This window comes from Zonotrichia albicollis, chromosome 1, assembly GCF_047830755.1.
Source record: "Zonotrichia albicollis isolate bZonAlb1 chromosome 1, bZonAlb1.hap1, whole genome shotgun sequence".
NCBI classification, from domain to species: domain Eukaryota; kingdom Metazoa; phylum Chordata; class Aves; order Passeriformes; family Passerellidae; genus Zonotrichia; species Zonotrichia albicollis.
The window spans coordinates 111164567-111184825 of NC_133819.1; the positions used below are offsets into that span (position 1 = coordinate 111164567).

The 20259-nt window shown below is 37.1% G+C and overlaps 1 protein-coding gene across 4 annotated transcripts in view; it reads right to left on the reverse strand.

The window, feature by feature from the left end:
• TRAPPC8 (trafficking protein particle complex subunit 8) overlaps positions 1 to 20259 on the reverse strand; it is a 53097-nt gene that overhangs the window by 1179 nt on the left and 31659 nt on the right. For 2 of the 4 annotated variants that reach the window (XM_074550235.1, XM_074550224.1), the window contains 11 exons: positions 19587 to 19744; positions 18367 to 18809; positions 15912 to 16059; positions 14573 to 14669; positions 14056 to 14124; positions 13898 to 13938; positions 12142 to 12327; positions 11542 to 11643; positions 4888 to 4935; positions 3409 to 3554; positions 1757 to 1846 (listed from right to left, as the gene is read on the reverse strand). In XM_074550235.1, coding sequence (XP_074406336.1) covers positions 1757 to 1846; positions 3409 to 3554; positions 4888 to 4935; positions 11542 to 11643; positions 12142 to 12327; positions 13898 to 13938; positions 14056 to 14124; positions 14573 to 14669; positions 15912 to 16059; positions 18367 to 18809; positions 19587 to 19744 — 1528 coding nt within the window. The remainder of the gene's footprint in view (positions 1 to 1756; positions 1847 to 3408; positions 3555 to 4887; positions 4936 to 11541; positions 11644 to 12141; positions 12328 to 13897; positions 13939 to 14055; positions 14125 to 14572; positions 14670 to 15911; positions 16060 to 18366; positions 18810 to 19586; positions 19745 to 20259) is intronic. The other 2 variants (XM_074550244.1, XM_074550230.1) reach the window with 1 other exon arrangement.

The window sequence follows — 20259 nt, forward strand, 5'->3', positions numbered from 1 at the left end:
ACGTCAGAAGGGAATTTATGTTACTATTCTGGTTCTCCTTGGATGAGTGCCAACTGCCATTTGTCTTTGATGCTGCTGAGTCTTTCTGACTGCTTGCCTGCAATCACTACCCTTAAATCACTGCCTTCCCCAAATGCATACTGCTGTCTTTGTTCTGCAAACCCTCCTTATCTTTAAGAGCATGTTTTCTAGCAAGACAAAGCTGGACTTTGCAAGGATTAGCAGCTGACATCATAGCGACAGACAGAACTCCACTTAACATTTTATCGAGATTACCTGTAATACAACTTAAAAAAAAAAATCACCTGTGTCTGTCTTCTTTCCTACTACATCCCTATCCACTCACACCCATTCCCACAAATACATAAACAGACTCAGAGTATCCAGGGTACCCTTGGGTAAATTTTGGATCTTTATGTCTATCCATCAGCTCAATTTAACTGAGTCTTATCAAATATTTTTTAATGTTCTCTGTGTCACTTAAAAATCCTTAGAGTGGCTCTTCCCTTAGCTCAGATGAATCATTACAAACATTTAATGGGTTTCTTTGGTTCCTAATGTACTGGACACTATACACAGGACATTAATTACACACAGATGTATAATTAAGAACTCCGTGTATTCTCAGCTTTCTACATAACTGGCACATAACACTAACACTAAATGTAGTAACAATATTCAAATTGTCATAGTTTAAGGAATTCCCATTTCAGGCATTCTTGGGTCTGTCCCATGAGCTAGAGTTAAATCAGACTGCATGTCACATAGGAATAGTCAAAATGGACATACACTGCTTTAGAGACATTGCACTGACACGCTAGGAGAGAGCATAAAGGGGCTTTCTTTTAAAGCAGTTTCAAGGTACATGAGGAGTACACTGTCTTAGGATGTGCCTCCCAATATGACCATCTTGTGAAAAAACAGATCAGTGAATGGCTCCCTAGCTGCACCTGAAAAGTAAACTACACTTAAATTTTCTGTCTTCCATTTCTGAACCTGTGTATCGGGCTCTGGGCTTTTAAAATCTTACTTGGCTCCACGGACTGTTGGCAAGAAGCCACTGCTCCCCCATGACTAAGCCCCTGCAATGTCTTCACAATCTTTCTTCCCCTTCCTAGTGGCAAACAGACTAGGTAGTATTATACCTAAGAGGGCAGAAGGGGAGCTGTCACCTGCATTAATCATGAATTGAAGTTGCCTTGTTTAAACAGAAGTGGTAGAATTACAATGGTATAGAGATCATGGTAATGAATTCTCTATCCCACAAAAAATCTTCAGTGTAACTTTTAGAAGCAACTCATGAACACTTCCTCAATGATAATATTTTCCCACATACTACTACAGTACTGAGCAAAAAGGCAGTCATAAGAATCAGCTGCTAAACCCAGAAGAAATCTTAAAAATATCCAAGGTTCTACAAAATTTTACACAAGGACAAATTGCGGAAGGACATTGCTGTCCATGAATTATTCAGAATATTAAAAATTAAAATCTAACAACTTAGGTTTAATAAAGGCTGGTGAAGCTCTTATTTCACTGGTGGAAAAGATCTTTCTTAGAAAAGATCTGCCAAGTTTTAACTACTCAAGAGTCACAATTAAAGGCCCTGTCTTAGCAGAGATTGAAGACTCACAGTTAATTGCCACTGTAGAAAAAAAATCCTATTCTAGATATTCAATATAGTTAAAATATTACAAGACTCTCCAAGCTAGGAAGAGTTCTTAAAAATATTGGTTTATTAACATTTGCACACTACCTTGTTGGTTTATGCCGCAAATCAATCATCACATCTACAACAGCCTGGGAACAATTGGAAAGTAGGAGAGTGACAGGTACCAGACAGAGGCTGCAAAGAGAAACAGTTCTACATTAAAGACAAAAAAATCTAACTTTGGATAGTCTTAATTATACTCTTAAATAGTTAAAATTATTTCCAGTAACACAGAATTGATATGTAGTTATCAATTATGCCAATGTAGGTAGAAATATAATCACTTATACTGAATAGAGCTACTTATAATAAAAGCTGTCAATTAAGGCAAACTGCATTGACTCATTTGGGCCAAATGAAGTTACCACCTCCCTTCATCCAGCTGAGAAAGGAGACAAAAAGCATAAATACCATCTCGGTTTACAGGAAATCTGCTTGTTTGACATGAGACATACCAGAATGGGATAACATGGTCCAGTACACTATATTCTGAATTTCTGGTCGGCACACTTTGACTGGATACTTTTCTTCTGCACTGCCTCCCATAGAGGAATTGCTGACACTGGGCCTTAAGTTATAACCTGAACAGTGCTCAACCAGAACAGATAGCACATGTATACCTGGATTTAATGCAGGCCTTTATACTAAATAAAACTAATACAGTTACTTGATATTCTGCTTGTTCACAATTACTATTATTGTTTCTGTAAATAATGCTGGAGCAAGAAAAACCCCAAGATATCAACAGGCAGAAACACAAACTACTGCAGGTAAAACAGCTCTATGTATTCCGCAAGTGATTTGTGTCACTGGAATTCCTTGCCATTGCCTAAACACTTTAAATATTCTAAACTTGAATTGTAAGAAAAGAACAATTAGAGACTCTAACCAATAAAAGGTTAATGTCTTACAAGAATAATGCATGTCATTAAATCACTGTGATTAAAATATAGCACCTTATAAAACATTTAAACATTAGATTTTAGAAACAAATCCCTTTCTTTAGACAACTTCTATTAATTGTTATAAAAAACTGTAGCACAGTAGAGCTTTCAGATACAACAACTCAGGCCTAAATAGGTACTTTCATGTTTCAAGTACAACCCATTGAATGTTCAGAACTTAAGGCAGGGGCCTTGTTCATGTTATTACTATTTTGAAAGACTCATGGACTTTACAGGCTCCAACCAATTGACTCTATCAGCAGGCTTTTTGAAAGAGGTTAATACTGATATTCTTCCAGGGCACAAGCCCCAGTGATCTGAACTGTCACCACTTTTTTCTTCTGACATAAGTTGGAACCATGTGCAGCTAATCTTGGCAAGTGAGATGCTGTAGACATAAGAGTTTCTTTGAGCTAAAAGTGCATCTTTCTTTCTGTCTGGCTTCTCAAAGAAATCACACAGTTTGCTCTGACAACAAAAATAAATGCAAAGGGAGCAGACCATTTTCTTTCAGAAAGTTTGATAACATTACTTGTTAACATTAGAACTGTGAGCTTTGGTGTTACAGTCCATTATTTGAACAAGAAACTTTCATTTTACCTATAAACTTCTGAAGCAGTGAGTTTAAAAACTGAACAAGATTTCACACTTGCATACCAGACTTTAATATCATAACGCACACAGCATCTCTCAAAAGGATTTATATCCAATTAACAATACTTTTAAAGTTTCTAAAGGTAATGTTTCACTAACCTTTTTTGATGAAAAGAATGATTAAAAGATTCTGGATAATGAAGACTTGTCTTAATAAGATTAGAAAGCTGCTCCGGTGTTGGTCTTGCAGGTACTTGCGTGTTTTCTGGTCGAAAAAACTTTAAGAGAACTGTTTCTGGTAGATCCTGAAACAAATTTAGAATAGCATTGAAAATAGTAACATAAGGTACCAGAAATCTAGTCACAGAAGTTGCAATTCTCCATTATGAACTATAACAAGTCTGCAGCATCATGAAGCTCACATTTTTTTCAACATGGTTTGTATTTAAGCATGCTGGAGGAGGAACTGGTATGATTTATCTGTTACCCTCTTTTCAGACAGATTTCACAGCTGCTTATGAAAACACTATCTGTGCAAGTTTCACAAAAACACACTATTGTTGTAGTGGTTAGCTAGTGCTTGGGTTTGGCTTCTAGAGAAAAGGGACAGCATTTACACTGTTCCCTGTTCAGCAGCTATACCTAACAACAAAAAAATTCATCACTTGCCCTAGGAAGTTCAAAACAGGAAAGTCAATGCACAAGTTACCCAGAACAGATCCAAAGTAAAGAAAACAGAAATTTACAGGAATGTGTGAACACTGACAGAAAGACTGAATAACAGAGTTTCTTTGAAATTGCATAACAAGCAGTTGCAGATATGAAAGTTACCTTTTGTCCCTAACTGAAAGCCCAAGACAAGCTCTAACACACTACTTGGGATTCCCCCTAACCCTTTGGATGGAATGAGTCTCTGAAGCAGAAGAAATTAAGTGATACAGAAAGCTGCAACCAGCCTGCATTTGGTGCAGCGTTTCTGTCCAACATCATCTAATCTGGTTTGTGAGCAGGATTTATTCAGGAAGGGGCTGCCCTTTAGTACTTCCTTATGTACCTATTCTACAGAAAATCCATCTTGAAAAGAAAAAAAGAATTTGCAGCAGTAAATGCCACTGCCTGCTAAAAACACATGAAACTAGATTTTTTAAAAGCCACCAGTAAGTTGGTACAGTATAATAAAGTTAATACTTTTCATTAAAAGGTGATAAATTGTACCTTTTAAGTTGAAAAGAAACAGTCCAGGCAATGAAACCTGATTTAAAAACCAAACACACTGGGGCATCTGGAAATGTGTGTGAACACCTTAGTCACTGTGCTGATAATACCAGGAAGACACCAAATGTTTTCACAGGCTTGTAAGTCTTCCCTTTGAAAGGAAGAGTAGCTTTTTCCAAAAGGAATTTGAGAAGAAAAAAAGATATTCTATAGTAACAATAAAATATATTTTAAGTGTTGAATAAATTTGGTGTTTCCATCCCACCCTAACAATGCAAACTGACAGCATGAAACACAGCAGAGATTATAGGTTTTCCTTTCAATTATTCTCTCCCCTCAAATAATAGTCCAACCAATTTTCAAGGCTGCCTTCAACCACACAGCAATACCCTACATACTGCAGTTTGCCCTAGAGTCAATTACCTGTTCCAAGTCCTCCCAATCAGAATTCCCGAGTATTTTTTTAAAACCCTACAAAAGACAAATACGAATATTTACCTCTACAAGTAGACAAGAACATAATGAAATGCAGCAGAAACATTTACTGGTGAAAGTGCAGCGTGCTATTAATACTTCCAACCTTTAGTTCTAAATTACACCTCTGATGAAGGATTGGAAAGCAGCAAAATTAATCATTTTCCAGCAGAACTAAACCTTAATTTCAGCCACCTTCTGGTGTGAGAGTCAGAAATGACATCTGTCTCTCCAAGTTTAGCTGCTCAGACTCTAGGCTTTTTGTGATTGTGTACCTAGAACAAAGGCTAAGATACAACATTCAGCCCATTTTTCTCTTACCTAATGAATGGTTCAGGAAAGAATTAATGACTTCCAAACAATAACCAAGAAGATGTGCATACAGATCAGAGAGCTACCTAGAGACTGCTAAAAAATGCTAAGTTTAGGGATGCATTAAACTCCAGCCCTGCTCTGGAGCTTGTGAAATTGGATCAAGGCTTAAAAAATCCAAACCAAAAGCCCACACCTACTTGGCACTTGTACCTTCCCTCCAAGAATATACACCAAGCAGTAACACCCTTATACTCACAAACAAAGCAAAAGAAAAATCAAGAACTGAACAGGTGATATTTTGTTGCTGAACACCTTGATTATCAGCCCAAGTGAAGTACTGCCTTTCAAAAGTGAAAAAAAAAAATTCTGACCCCTAAAATCTGCTTGCTGACCCAGTGTGGTTCTTTGCAAAGCCTCCAGAAGTGTCACAAGCTCCAGTAACCAGCACAGGCTGCATACAAGAAAGTCACATCAATGGTTAGGATTGTCCCTTTCAAAAAACAGTTATGGTGCAATTTGAGTGTCTCATCTATACATACTGGTAGAGAGGCTTGACTGGAAGAGGTTGGAAGAGGGGTGTGTGGTTTTGTTATTGTTTTACATTTTATAGCTGCATTTTAAAGCTTTTTTGGTTTTGCCTAAAAATACACAACAAGCATTAGCACCAGAGCTCAGCCATGTTCCTACAGCTACAAACTGCACAACTGGTGCTTGGAAAGTTGTTTTTTGTTTTTAGAAAGCTTCTTGTTGCCCAAAGCCATTTACACAGGCCAGCTTCAAACAAACACACTCAAAACGAGACAGAAGATTTCTAATTCAAATAGAATAATCTCAACATCTTCACTTATTTGTGTTACAAGAAAGTCCCAACCATTAGAGTCTGGTATTTTGCTAGTTTGAAATAGCTATAAATCATCTCTATGTACACTTCTGAAATGGTGCTTCAGTCATTCACACCAGTTTCATATCTCTCCTGCAATTATGCTTAGCTAAAAGTTGAAAAAGCAACGTCTTAACAATTCAAAGCATCTTCCAATAGATGTAACAGACAGATCTACCCATAATACATTCCTTAATATCTTAGAATGGATTTTCAAATTAAGAAATTCTTCCTTTGCATCAGATAGGCAGAAGTGATGGTATTTTCACATACAGTCACTTTAGAAGATTTTTATACCAAATATTACACAACCTAAAGTTTTCCGTTTCATAAACAATATTCTTAGAGACTGGGTCAATGTGCCCTTAAGCACACCAGGAAAAGGTAACCACTGTAATTTGATTTCCAAGTTGTACAGAAGATCAGTATATTTGCCCCATAAACCACAAGTCATAAGTAGCCAAAAGGATTGATGTGGTCAGTCAAATATGAGGGACCAGTATGCACAGCACAGAGGAAAATCTAAAAGGAAACTCTCGAATGGAACTAAGCATAAGTAAAAGCAGAATATATGAAAGCAGTAGTGAGAAATCTAAATTATGTGCTTTTTTCCCTTTCCCATTTTAGATCTGAAAATTTCTATTTTAAAATCCCAGTTTTAAGTTGCTTCCTTCAACATGTGACTCATCCACATTCATTCTAGCTCTCAACTTACAGAAATGAGAACTCCAGGAACAGGATTTTACTGATATAAAGAATAAAATAATGCATTTGAAAACAGATACCTTCAGCTCTGCAGTCCATAATGGGTAAAACAGCAGATCAAATATTGCAACTACTTGTAATATTTCGTTCATGACAATAATATAAGCCAAATCTCCCAAACTGGTACTTTATCTGCTCTATTAATTGATACAACAGAGTGAAAAATGTGTATTTCACCTCTTGATGTTCATTTACTCTTAAGAACTTTGCTTTTCCTCTACTGAGGTGGTTTAAGGAAAGTCTTAAATCCTTCCAACAATCTTGTTTTATTCAAGCATCTCCTCCCACACATTCTGTAAAAAAAGTCCTGAACTAGCAAAAGATGTCACTTCCAGTAAAAGGAAAAACAGTTACTTAAACCCTACCCTCTCCTACATTTCAAGAATTCCTGCTTCCAACCAAACTGTTGCTGACTCACTAAGCTGCATACATTTTAAGAAGCTGTCTTACCTAAAATTATCCTCTCTGCCTGCATCCATTCTACACACATTTTATGGATTTTACTTTGGGCTAGCACTGGTCTAATTCACAGGACTAAACATGCAGCTCAGAACATCATGTGCAGTCCTGAAGCACATCTGAAAGGACAGATGCAATTCCCAACATGCCAACATTCGAATGACAAACCTCTAGGCTGCTTCTCACCTTCCATTGGTGAGAAGTCATTGCAAACCAGAAGTGCGTCAGATGCCCTATTACTTCCACTGTTACCTCTATCCCACCATACTACACTGAACTTTTCTTTCAGAATCTTTTGGATTGAATTCGCCAGATTAGAAAAACAGGGAAGAGAGCAGTAAGAAATAATATTAATCAACAGCCCTAACTGTGACTGGATGTTTAATGCATTTGAAGTTTTTGTCCTTTCACTAATTTAAGGCAGAGAGGTCAAGAAGAAGAGACAAAGTAGCTGTATTTCAAGTGCAATTTTAAGCTGACTTTCAGTTAAAACTACTTGATTCCAAAAAGCATGTTTCAGAAGAGAAACAAAACCTACAGCAGTACCATAGTTGAAAAAACCAGCCCTAATTTACAAATTCTTAACTGAATTTATAAGTGAGGCTTTTATTACTTGGCGTGAAATGGATCTATTCAAAGCAATTCACTTTATTTACACCTTATGTGATTTTTTTTTCTTCATATATTGTTGCCTGTGACTACTAACATATCACTTCGTGGCGCCTTCTGATTCAAGGCAACAAACTATATTTAGCATTTCTTCCCCTACTTTTAGCCAAAGGACATTTTTTCAAAAATACAAATGAGAGGAAGGATAAGAAGATAAACGTTTTCCATACAATCCAGAGAGATTTCTATATGAAACACATGAGCACTTCAACAAAGTCAATATTCTGCAAGTGTTCCTTCAGCACACTGCATGTTATGACTCCAAAGTTGTAGAACATAAAAGTGTAAGTAGATTGTCACATCTCCTGGTAGGTCTATGCTGTCCAGTAGCCTATGCTCAAAAGTAGTGCTATTTTGTTATACAAAAAAACTCTAGTGCAAACAGCAACAATAAACATCTCTATTTAGTGACAGAAAACCAGCTTCAAAGTCACAGCTATTGTAGTGGTTGGAATGAAAAAGGATTAGTATCTCTAATTATATTTTGAACAAACATGGAAGAAAAGGGAGCACATGAATTTGAGCATTAAAAAACTTGTACAGAATTTTACTGCTGCTTAGCTTTTTAATATGTTGGTACATATAGAAATTTTACCCAGAAAAACATTTCAGCCTTTCCCCAAGCCCCACTGTAACCAGAAGTTATATCTTGGTTTTATCAAATACTATAGCAAGTTATGCTACTGAGGTACGGGAATAATTGCACCCTGCTGCCTGTTCCACATCCCTGTTGTGCATTAAATGTCCCACAAGGATCCAAGCAGAAGTAACCACCCATCACCATGCCTCAGTCAGCAGTCTAACATCTTACAGACATATGAGGATGAATTTATGTCAGTTCGCCCAACTACCAATCTACCAGCAACTGCTGGAACAACTTAAACATAACAGTGCTGAAAAATATCTATCTCCTGTTCTTCACTACAGTGCTTTACTGAAGCTTTGTTTCCCAGAACAGTAGTAGAAGCTTCTGTGAATTCAAACTACATATTTAGAAGCTGGCAAAGAGTTAATCTGAGATACACCACAATGACAATGTAGCAGAAGCTAACCAGTACAGAGAATTTGACCAAAATACAAAGTAAGTGATCTCATTTTGTTCAACAGAGTTGTTTGGTTAACTTGGATAAGATCTGAGCCATTTCTCAGAGGACTAAAAGAAATAAAGGGGGGGGGGGGGGGGGGCAGAGAGGAGTTTTGTTCATGTTTCATCAGTGTCCACTGTATGACTGTTCTTGGGCTGGGGATAATTGTGTGTGTCTGCCAGACAGACAAAAATCCCTTTGCTGCATACAACAGCATGAAACTAAAGAAGTCAAGAAGAAAGTCACTAAGTCACTATAGAGAAGCAACAAACAAAACTCAGCAATAAATGGAGACAGTGGACTCTTGCATCCTAGGTGACACCCTGTTCAGAGTCAGGAATTATTTTTTTTTTCCCCCAGATCAGAGCAGCCCTCTATCACTTATGAACTGGTAACCCACATGTGCTGGTAAAAAGCATGCACCTCCATCTCCCTCTGCTGTTCAGTCCTCAGAAAACAACCAACTTCAATACTGTCGGCACAAGGCAAATCAGAAACAGTCTAGAGTAGTTTTCAACCCTGTTCATGACTTAAGAGAATAAATACAGGCTTATAAGACAAAACTATACACTGAAAATACTAAATTAGAGGTAACGTTTGAGTTTGGGATTTTCTACCACTGCCTCCCCCCAGCTTTTCACTGCTTGTGTTACTTTAAAAGAGCAAAATAATTCAAAGACAATATACAGCTCTTAAGAGATTAAGTAAATTATTTTCTATATGTAGCCTAATTTAATTCTATTTTGGGGAGTCTTTTAATTCTGAAATGTGGACTGAATGAAGCAAACTGCTGCTAAGTCTCAAATCAATTAATTGTTACACCTCACCTCCCACCTCAGAGCAGTCTATCTGCTCACCTCACACTATTATGAGCCAATTAAAAAAAGTAGTATGTGAGGATATGCAATTTCTCAATTCTTAGCAATCCTAAGATCACAGGTTCTTAAAATTTATGCTAACTCTGGGTTTTGGTTATCATGAGGACACAGAATTTACATGTTTATTAAAAAAACCTCAACAATCAATTACTCTTATAGCAGATTTCAACTGCATGACAATGCACATACTTTCTTGCTCCCAACCGAATTACAGAATGCTTCAAAGGAAGTGTGCTCCTCATGTTCAAGGAAGTGAATACAATAATCAATGTACAATCTATATGAAGATAGCTGTAATAAAACCTGATTAGAAATAGTTTTTAGATAGAAAATGCTAATACAGTAGCATATATTCCTCAAAAAACATTGAGAGTACATACAGATCCTCCTTGTTGCTAGCGGTAGGATCAATTTCTTTAATTTGAAATTGATTGTGATACAGACAGCGTTCCAGTCTACAAGAAATGTGAATTTCTACCCATACTATTCAGTCATTTGTTTATTTTAGGATGCAGATGTGATTAATTTCTATTTTCTCTTCCTATTCATTTGAGAATCAGAACTTGATGAAATCAGAAGCTCACAGTATGGTGTCTCCTAACCTTAGATGTCTGCAGTGTGATGTACTGTTCTACATATACATTAAGACAGGGAAAGGAATACCTGAGGGGGCAGTTGTCATTAGATTAATACAGCCTCTTGTACTCCTCAGCATAGCTAGAGCACATGTGCCAATTCCCATTTATTTCATAGCACAAATAACTAAGTGGAAAAAATTATCTTAGCAATGTACAAACACTTAAAGGCTGATGAACCAAAGCCAAATGCACAGCTTCAGAGTAATTCACTACTGCATTATAGCATGGCATTTATAGGAAGACATTTTTTCTGTATTGTTTTCTTGACAAAATTCATACATAGTACTCTTTGCTGCAACTTTAAGAGCTCACAAAAAGGTATATATTATGTTTGCAATATTGGTAAAAATATTAAGCACGGCACCAAAACAAGAGGGAACAGCAATATGCTGCTCAGGAGAAGTCTAAACAAGCACAAGACGTATTTCCTCTTATTCTGAACATTAGTCTTCTTCATCCACATAAACTGCATTTAGTACAGACATTTTTACAGAACCTTATCTGTAACTTCGATAGTTGTTATCAATTCATGTACCAGAAGGCACCCACCAGTTTCTTACAGATGCTGCTTTCTTTCATCAAGCAAAACAACTACAAACTTCACCATTTTACTATTAACTTTGTTATGTAATAATCATTACCTTTCATGCCATTAACAAGTTTCTAGTTCTACCTGAAACACCAAAGAAGACTTTACCTCTTACCTGCATATTACTTTTCTCATGTTTCAACTGGGCCTGGCTAGTTCAATACAGAGGACTAAGCAAACCTGGAGTTTGTCAGTCTGAATTATTTAGTAGTAACACATATCTGATGTTAAGATTCTACAAAACCTTCCACTTACATACTAGGGAATTCATTAAGTCTATTTACAGCAAGAAGCAATTGTAAAAGAAAACTTGACAGTAGATTACCTGCTTCTGAGGAAATGAAAAGGCCTCCTTCCCAACAGTGTTAAGGGTAACATGATGCTGGCCCTCCAAAATAAGCTGCTTGCTGTCTTCCACAACATATGCCTACAGAACATAATACAAAGACATTTGCAGACCAGAAACTATCACAGGAGTCATAACACAGAATTACTGACTGCTCCCTAACTTAGGTGGAAGATGCTGTACTGATCAAAACTTATAGGCTAGCATGACATATTGCTCCTAATTTCCACTGCTTCAAATGAGACTGTTCTTCAAAACAGACTGGGTTGCTCTTACAGTTCTGTAAGATCAAGCATTAATAAGTCTCTTAGTTTAAGATTTTGTAATTTTCTCTTTTAAAAGAGATATTAGAAGAACTGGGTGCATCCAGAGTAATGTAGGGACACTTATTACAGTAATAGATACTAAGACTATCTTTGCTGCTGGCATCATTATAGCTTGTTTGATTGTTTTCGGGAAAAAAAATTCACCCATAAATTCCATATGTATATGCCTGACAGTTCAGGATACCACATAAAATTATTTTCTAACTGTAATGTTTCATGCCCAAATTACCACAAAGACCACAACCATACTTACCTTCCACAGTACCACAATGTTCAAATCAACTTCACTGCATTTTTGTATCAATCTCACTGTTTCATCAAACGATTGTTTCACTGCCCTTTGAGATGCATGAGTATGAGATTGCACATGTGTTCTTTTAAATTCAGAGGATAAGCTTTGGAAAAAAAAGTCTGCACAAGGACTGGCTGAACTTATTATCTACAAGAGAAAAAAGAGAAGAAAGTGTTGAGAACAGGATGTGAGCTGACTCAAGTTGCTCTAACAGAGCTAGCTCATCATTGTAGCATTTCAGTTCCATTATCCCAGTGGGCTTCCCTTTGCAAAGCTACAGGATGCCAGACACATTGGTTTCTGTGCCTGACCTGTTAGAGATCAGAATTGCTAAAGGGCTGCTAAAGGTAATATAGGGAACACAGTTGTTCTTGCTAGTAAGTTGTAACTTGCTAGTTTAGAAATACAAATACCAAACTTGGAAATAGGAGCTTTGATTATTACCACAAAGCAGTCTACTGTGATATATCAAATCTATTAAAGAGAGCTGCAGCATCCAACTAAGTCACACGAAAGTAATTTTTGCTTACTAATATTTTCCTCAGCTTAGCTAGAATTATTTACCTAAGTTAGAAACATACATTTTGCTAGCAATAGCTGAGATAATAGATGTGCACAGCACATACCCACAGATACATGGCACAAACAGAAACACTGTGCTGTCATGTGTACCAAGCTCTTCCAACACCAAAAGCCTGGCAAAGAAACTGGTTTCTAAGAGCAATGATACTGTGTCCTGTTGGATGCAACAAGATAAGCAAGAAACTTGGCTTTGCAACCCCTTCCTTTCAAAATTGCTAGCTTTTCCAGAATATGCTTTTGCAAAGCTGATAATTATTGCACCAGCAGAATGCTGATACCCAGGGAGAAAATCCACCTTTGGAGACACTGCTCAGAAGGGAGGACTCTCTCCCCATCTTTCCACTGTAATAAAATGTTCCCAAGGAAAGCTCAAGCTCCTGTAGCTCAGATTCCAACTCTAAAATGCACAGAAGTATCATCTACCTCAGATTTTTAGTCCTGACTTCAATTTATATGCCTGTGAAATGAAATGGCAGTGAATAGGTTTTCTTTGGCTTTAAAAGCTCAACACAGGAAAAATGTATGCTCAGCATAAAATAAGCAATCTGTCATTCAACTGACTAAATCCACTATGCAAATTTATGACCTAATGCAAGAGGCCTACTTTCCTCAGGTTTTGAGAAAGCATTTGTTGTATCAAGATCATTTACTGAGAGGATTATTCAATATCTGTGTGTTTAAAAAAGATTAGAAGAGCATGGTAGTCTAGAATCCTAAACTTCTACAAAAATCAAACAGACTCCTTGAATTCACTGCAACCTCCTGTAGTAGTTTTGAAATTCTGGAACCAACATCCATTAGTTTTCCAGTTTTTCAAATAAGTTGTAACTAGAATTTTTAGCCTGTCTTAGTAAAAGTATAATTAAGAACAAGAATCTAATATCTGCAGGCCTCTACTAGAAAACTAGAGGCCTGGGACACATTTAAAATAACTACTCCAAAGAGCTGAAAAGGAAGGAAAAGTATTAGCAAAAAAGCCAGCATTGTAATGTAATTCCAAAGTAGTTCAGCTATGGAGCTGGGATCCTAATATTCCTGACTACAAACCAGCCTAAGTTAACTTACCACTTTGTCCTGTCACATGATAGGGACACCTTACAAAAGACAAAATATGCAGTTGTACCCATCCACCTACCTGTTCATTTCCAAAGACAATATCTGCAAATGTGTAATTTTCTAAGGGATAAAAAGAGAAAGCACTGTTTTAGCATAATGAGAAGTCACAACTTCAGCATACAGTATCCAAAAAAGTATCTTATTTCAAAAAGTTACCACATTCAGGAAAAAACCTACCTTCTGAGTTTTTGCATCTCACTGCTTTAAAACACAACTTCGCTCGCTCTCTGCTAGCCAGTTTAGTATCTGAAAGAAAAAGGTGGCAAGATTTTTTTTATTCACTCTCAGCATAATCTGAGTCCTTAGACAAAAGTCTTGAACATTCACAAACAGGAAACACACAGATGACACCCAACAAGCACAGATAATGAGGCATAGCAATGGCACACAACACAACCACATTTCTTGTGAGGAAAGTTATCAGCCACCCCACACATGGATTTCTCTACATCACAGAAATAATTTACCTGTAAATTAAGTTTGTTTTTAAAATTCATTAAGTCTGAATAAGTTGTCTGTGTATATATATTTCTTGAAATATAACAAAAGAAGGGCTTTACTATTTTTGGAATGGACAAAGTTATTAAAACCTAATTATTCTAAAAGCCAAATTCAGTTCCTTGTAAGATTCTTTTAACTATTTTTATCAGCCAGAAGCTAGACTTGCCATCATTTTGGTGATAAAGATACACACCTTTGTCTCCAGAGATGTTAACAGATTTTTGAAGCTTCCAGTGCTTGCTATTGCTTGAAACTTGCACTATATGAAATTCCTTAACACCCGTCTCACTCTGTGGAACAGACAAAAGTTATGTCAAAGAAAACCAGTCACAACTGTGATGTGCTACATTGCACAGTAAGTGTTCACTGCAAGGTGGCACTGTTAGAATCTTAATTTAACTCATTATTCACACTACTCATAACACACAGTACTTAGAGACAAGGAGAGATGTAAGACCCATTGTAAAGTAAAGCAACAGTCCCAGATCACAGCAACTTCCAATTCCAGTAAACAAAGCCACACAAAGAGGAAATAAGGATCCCCCAGAAAAAGACTCACAAGCTAGTATTTTAGATTAAGAACAACTTTAACAAAAACTAGGCTTTTTAACTCCAATGGAGAACACTGTCCACAAGGCTGCTTAGTTTCTAGGATTAATTTAGGAGCATTGCTGTATCATAAATCCTAGAAACTCAACATCTGTTTTGGGTTTAGATATATATATATAATAAAATGTAGCCTTTGGAGTTGGCTTCCTTTCTTGTAAAGAGTGAGGCAGTAGTAGAAAAATAAGCCTCACATTGTTAACTTGGTAAGTCCTTTATAGAAGCATTACTCCCTCTTTAAAGGAATGGACAATATTCAGTAAATGAAGAAAAAAACCAGAGTGTACACACCTTTAAAAGAAAATGACAAATCAGCTCAGTGGTTCCATTATCAACTAAGTGTCTATGAATTCTATGAACAGACAATTCAGTTACCTTGCTTTGTGATTGAAAAAATGGGAGCAGCTTTGCCAAAAAAATGAGTAAATTTAAATTAGCATGTTTGAAAAACTGAGTATTTTAATCTGCTTCAGTAAGTCAACAGACATATCTATATTTGGATTATATTAGTAAAAATGTCTTTATAGTTTGGTGATAAATGTAAACAGAGAAACTTCCTTCAAATTGGAGCTTAAATTCTGACTTTGACATTACTACTAGTTCTACCAGTGTTTCCACTGACAGGGGACACAGTTCTGAATAAGACAACCTTGGAAGCCGAGACCAAGAACACTCATCAATTTAGAATAAATCTTCCTAAAAACACTATGAACTATAGTCTTGCAATATGATTAGCACAGGAGACTTCCAGAGAGTTGGGATATAACTTCACATTAATACTCTTTCCAACAGTAACTGAATGATCAAATATGCAAGGCTTTGGGGTTTTTTTTGTTTGCAAATTACTGTAGAAAAACTTGAGTCTTGGTTCATATCTGCTGAGCTTCAGGACAGTACTATTATTATTAATACAAATAAGAACTTACAGTATTGATATTTTCTACATCCACGAAGAGCAACATGTTGTCCCCTCTGCTTTCTTCATCCCCAAGTGCATTACTCCTGCAGACAGTAGCCCGAATGTGCAGAGACCGACTGGTACAAATAACTGCAGTGTGCCTTAATACTCTGTGACTAGGAAAGGGAGGAGAGAAAAGAAAAAAAACGACAACATTTTGAGCAACCAGGACAGCCCAGAACATGACATCAAGAAATTTAGCTTTTATGTCTGTCAGTATTAAGGCCATTAGACAATCTGTTCGTTCCAAGCACCAAAGATACCCTATCAAACTTACTTTATTTTTAACCACCTTGCTGCATGGGTAGGTGCTCTTTGAACATGCAATCTAAGCCAGTGTGAAACATTGGAGAAAAAGGTTCAGGTGTTACTATGAGGAAAAACACTTCAAAAATGTTTCAGATGTAAGATAAGTGGCAGAGTGAAAGCAAACACACATGTATTGGCACACAGATATCATTAAGCTATTTAATGCCATCAAATGCTCTGGAAAACAGTTTCTGAGTAAGTAAGTGAGAGAAAGACCACTACTTAGTCACATCTCTTGCCATAAATATTTACTAAAAAGCACTTGGAATACCACTGCATTCAATAAATTCTCCTGAAAAGAGAATTTAAAAAAAGAGAATCAAACTACAGATACCCTGCCTATTTCCAGGTATGCTCAACCTCCAGGACAGCAGTCCTTTTGTGAAAATTATCTTTCTGCTTTTCTAAGGATGAATTAATCTTGACAATTCCATTTGTAGCTGCGATCAAAACACTTGAGCTTTTCCAATGTAGAAGCTTTTGGCTACCATAACTTCCACTCGGAAACACTTTAGAGGCATGTAGAAGTTTGATACGCGTTGCCTACTGAATATGTTCAAACATCATGTGACACTTGGTTTTGGGAAGGAAAAATCAGTGGCTTCCTAAACTCTACTTCACAATGTCACAATTACAGAAGAAACTTTTGAGTTTTGCAGTTAATGTTCAGATACACAGGTACCTGTGTAGCTTTCAAGTGGTACAAATTACATAATTTTTTCAACACTTAAAAGCTATGCTCCATCTACAAATAGCACTCAAACCAGAGCATTTCCCTTAAGTTCCCCTCAACACTTCAGTACAGTAAGGAACAAGTACATTACTCAAACAACCCTCTTTCCATCTCTCAAGCACCTGTTTCTGAATCCTATGAGTTGTAAGGGAACAAATTCCCTATTTCTAGAGATTAGCTTAGAGTCAAATGAAATAGTAACTTTGATATTTCAGAAGCTACAGAAAAATCTAAACCAAGGGTGCATTTACATGACTTCAGTTTTGAGAATATGCTACTCTCTCAACCATCTTGAACTTGCTCTGCTTTGGTTTTCACCCCAAACCAATCTCAAAGTACACAAACTTTGTTTCTCTTTTGGAACGAGCCTAGAAAACAAGCTTCAGCCACAAGAAGACATTCAGTCCATCTTACTAGAGTTTGTCTGAAGTAACCCTGGTACAGACACCAAGTGTGCAGGTTTAGGCTGGGACAGTTAATTTTCTTCACAGTAGCCAGTAAGTGGCCATGTTTTGGATTTGTGCTAGAAATAGTGTTGACACAGGAATCTCTTGTTGCTGAGAAGGGCTTGCACAGTATCAAGGCCTTTTCTCACCTCACCCCACTAGCAAGCAGGCTGGGGCTGCATAAAAGGCTGGGAGGGGACACACTGGGATGGCTGACCCCCAGGATATTCCATACCATATGGTGATACGCTCAGCAACAACAACAGGGAAAAGGAGAAAGCAGGGCCTGATGATTACTTGCCAAGTAATCATTAAATGTGACGGAACCTCCCTTTTCCGAAAACCTGCCTGCCCACAGAAGAGGTGAATGAATTTCTTGGGGCTGTTTTAGCTTGTTGTGTCAAACTTGACTGTGGACTCTCTCAAGATGGTCCAAAAAGGAACTATACAACAGTATGCAAATCAAACTTAGTATTTAACCTCTGGAAAGAGAATATCCTTCATCACAATACAATTACTAACCAAATTTTAACTAACAACAAAACCTTTCATTCAATGCAGACAAGATTTTGTTTTATAAAATGAGAAACCAATTAGGTTATGATTTTTCACCCTATACCTCAGAACAATGTGGTTCCAGAGGAACTAAATACAAATAAAGGTTGTTGTAACAGAATTCCATTAACCCGCCTTCTATTAATTTATTTTAATAATTTAGTATTTACTAGTTCAATAAAAGCAGCATAGGCTACACAATTTCCTATAGAAATTAGATCATATAGTAAAAAAATATTGCTTAGAATAGCAGGTAACGGGGCATTTTCACATCATCAGAGAGACTGAGAGAAAGTCAGTAATATTTACCTTTAGCATTACAATCACAAAGTCACAGAATCTAATAAGCATGACAGAGAAGGTAGATTAGAAGAACTTACCACATTTTTGAGTGCTTTTTAATACTTTCATAGTAAAACAAGAAGTTAATTTCATGAACACCTTCTTCATCTGGTCCCCGTAACCACATTGGCAGCTGCACTGAAGCCCCAGGAAGAAGAACAGCATCAGGAAGCGGAACCTGTATTACTTCAGGTGAACCTCCCGTGCCAAGCCCAAAGTCTGCAGAAGAAGCTGAAGACAGCAGTGCTGTTCGCACAGAGGTAGGGTCTGTCACAACAGTCTTGTAAGCACTACAGTTCTCTGAGGCTGAAGGACTTAGTGGTGTTAAAGCAGCAGTATTTCCACCAAAAGTGAAAAATTCTGGATGCTTGGACACGACCTTCAGTGCAGTAAGAGGACACTTGCTTACGTTCACAAATTCTACATACGCTTTTCTGATTTCTCCACAGAGAAGCCCTGTAGGAAAATTTATAAAGAACACCTGTATGGGAGAGAAAAGGAAAAAATAAAAACCTGAACACTGAGCCAAGTGCTGTGAAAACAACCATTAACACAAACGCTTCTGCTGTCTAGAGCTTCCTGAGGGGAAGTGAAGAGGGAGGTCTCTTCACCCTGAAATCTATTGATCAGACATGGTGGGAACGGCTTAAAGCTGCACCAGGAGATGTTTAGACTGGACCTTAAGATGCATTTCCATATGGAGAAGGTGGCCAAAAGGGTGGAATAGCTTTCCAGAGAGGTGGTTGACACCCCAAGCCTGACACTGTTAGAGAGGCATTTAGATAAAGCCATTAACATCCTGTAACTTGGTCAGGCAGCTGGACTGGATGATCACGGCAGTCCCTTCTAGCTGATCCATCCCACTCTATAGGCCCCTATCATTAACCAGTTACTATTTTAATAACCCTGCAAAGAAAAAGCACTGTATTTTAATTAACCAGCTGGAGTAACTTTTCTGGATGAATGGCAAGCAAACAGAAAAAAGCTTCTTTGACTGTTCCCTGTTTACTTTAAAATCTGGCTACCAAAGGTGCTGCCGACTAAAATTCTAAAGGGAATATAGCAACTTCAGAAGGATACTAATTTTGAGGCTTCAAGTTTCAATTTAAAAAAACCTACACAAGTTTGTCACCGACAGATCAGAAATTACCTGGAAAGATTAGGCATTACCAAAATCCAAGCCACCATTGTCAGAATTGCATTTATAAACTGCATTTAGTTATTTTCTCAAAACTGCCAACAGGAAGTAACTACATACCTCTAACAAAGGCATTTCTTCTGTAATAATGGGATCTAAACGTCTATCAGGTCCATATTTAATCGATGTTTTTTCCTCTTTTGTGTTATTAAGTCGAGGTCCTTGGATTTCTAAATCTTGTCTTCCTCGTACAGATAACCCATTGGAAACAAACTTTCCTGAAAAAGAGGTTTTTAAACTTTTGTTTGGTTAGGTTTTTTAAGTAATTCCTGACTTTGTCTCTAAGAAATGATCCAAAGCTCCCAATCCAATCTCAAAAGTTAATTTTTATCATGCAATGCAGTTTTCATTGATTAAGCAGCATCACCAACAAAGAACTATTCAAAGCTTACAGCCACATAACACATGGCTGGCTCAAGTTCCAACAGCCAGTTATCCATTGCTGTGGGCTTATTCTGCCCTTCCATAGTTTGACTACAACTGGAAAGGAAGCGGCAGACAGTGCATGAAGCTGATGGCATTTATTTCCTTTCCCAATTTCTGCCAGGCCGGAAAAGTCACTTAGAGGATTATTTCCTTCAAAGACAGCTACCACTCTCTAAATGGTTTTTATTCAAAAGGTTTCAGCCTCTAAACAAGCTTCTATTTCTTTCAGACACGTTTTAATTTCCATTTCATCTAACAACTAAGTTCACCACGTGAGAGACAATTTTAGATGAATGATTCAACAGAA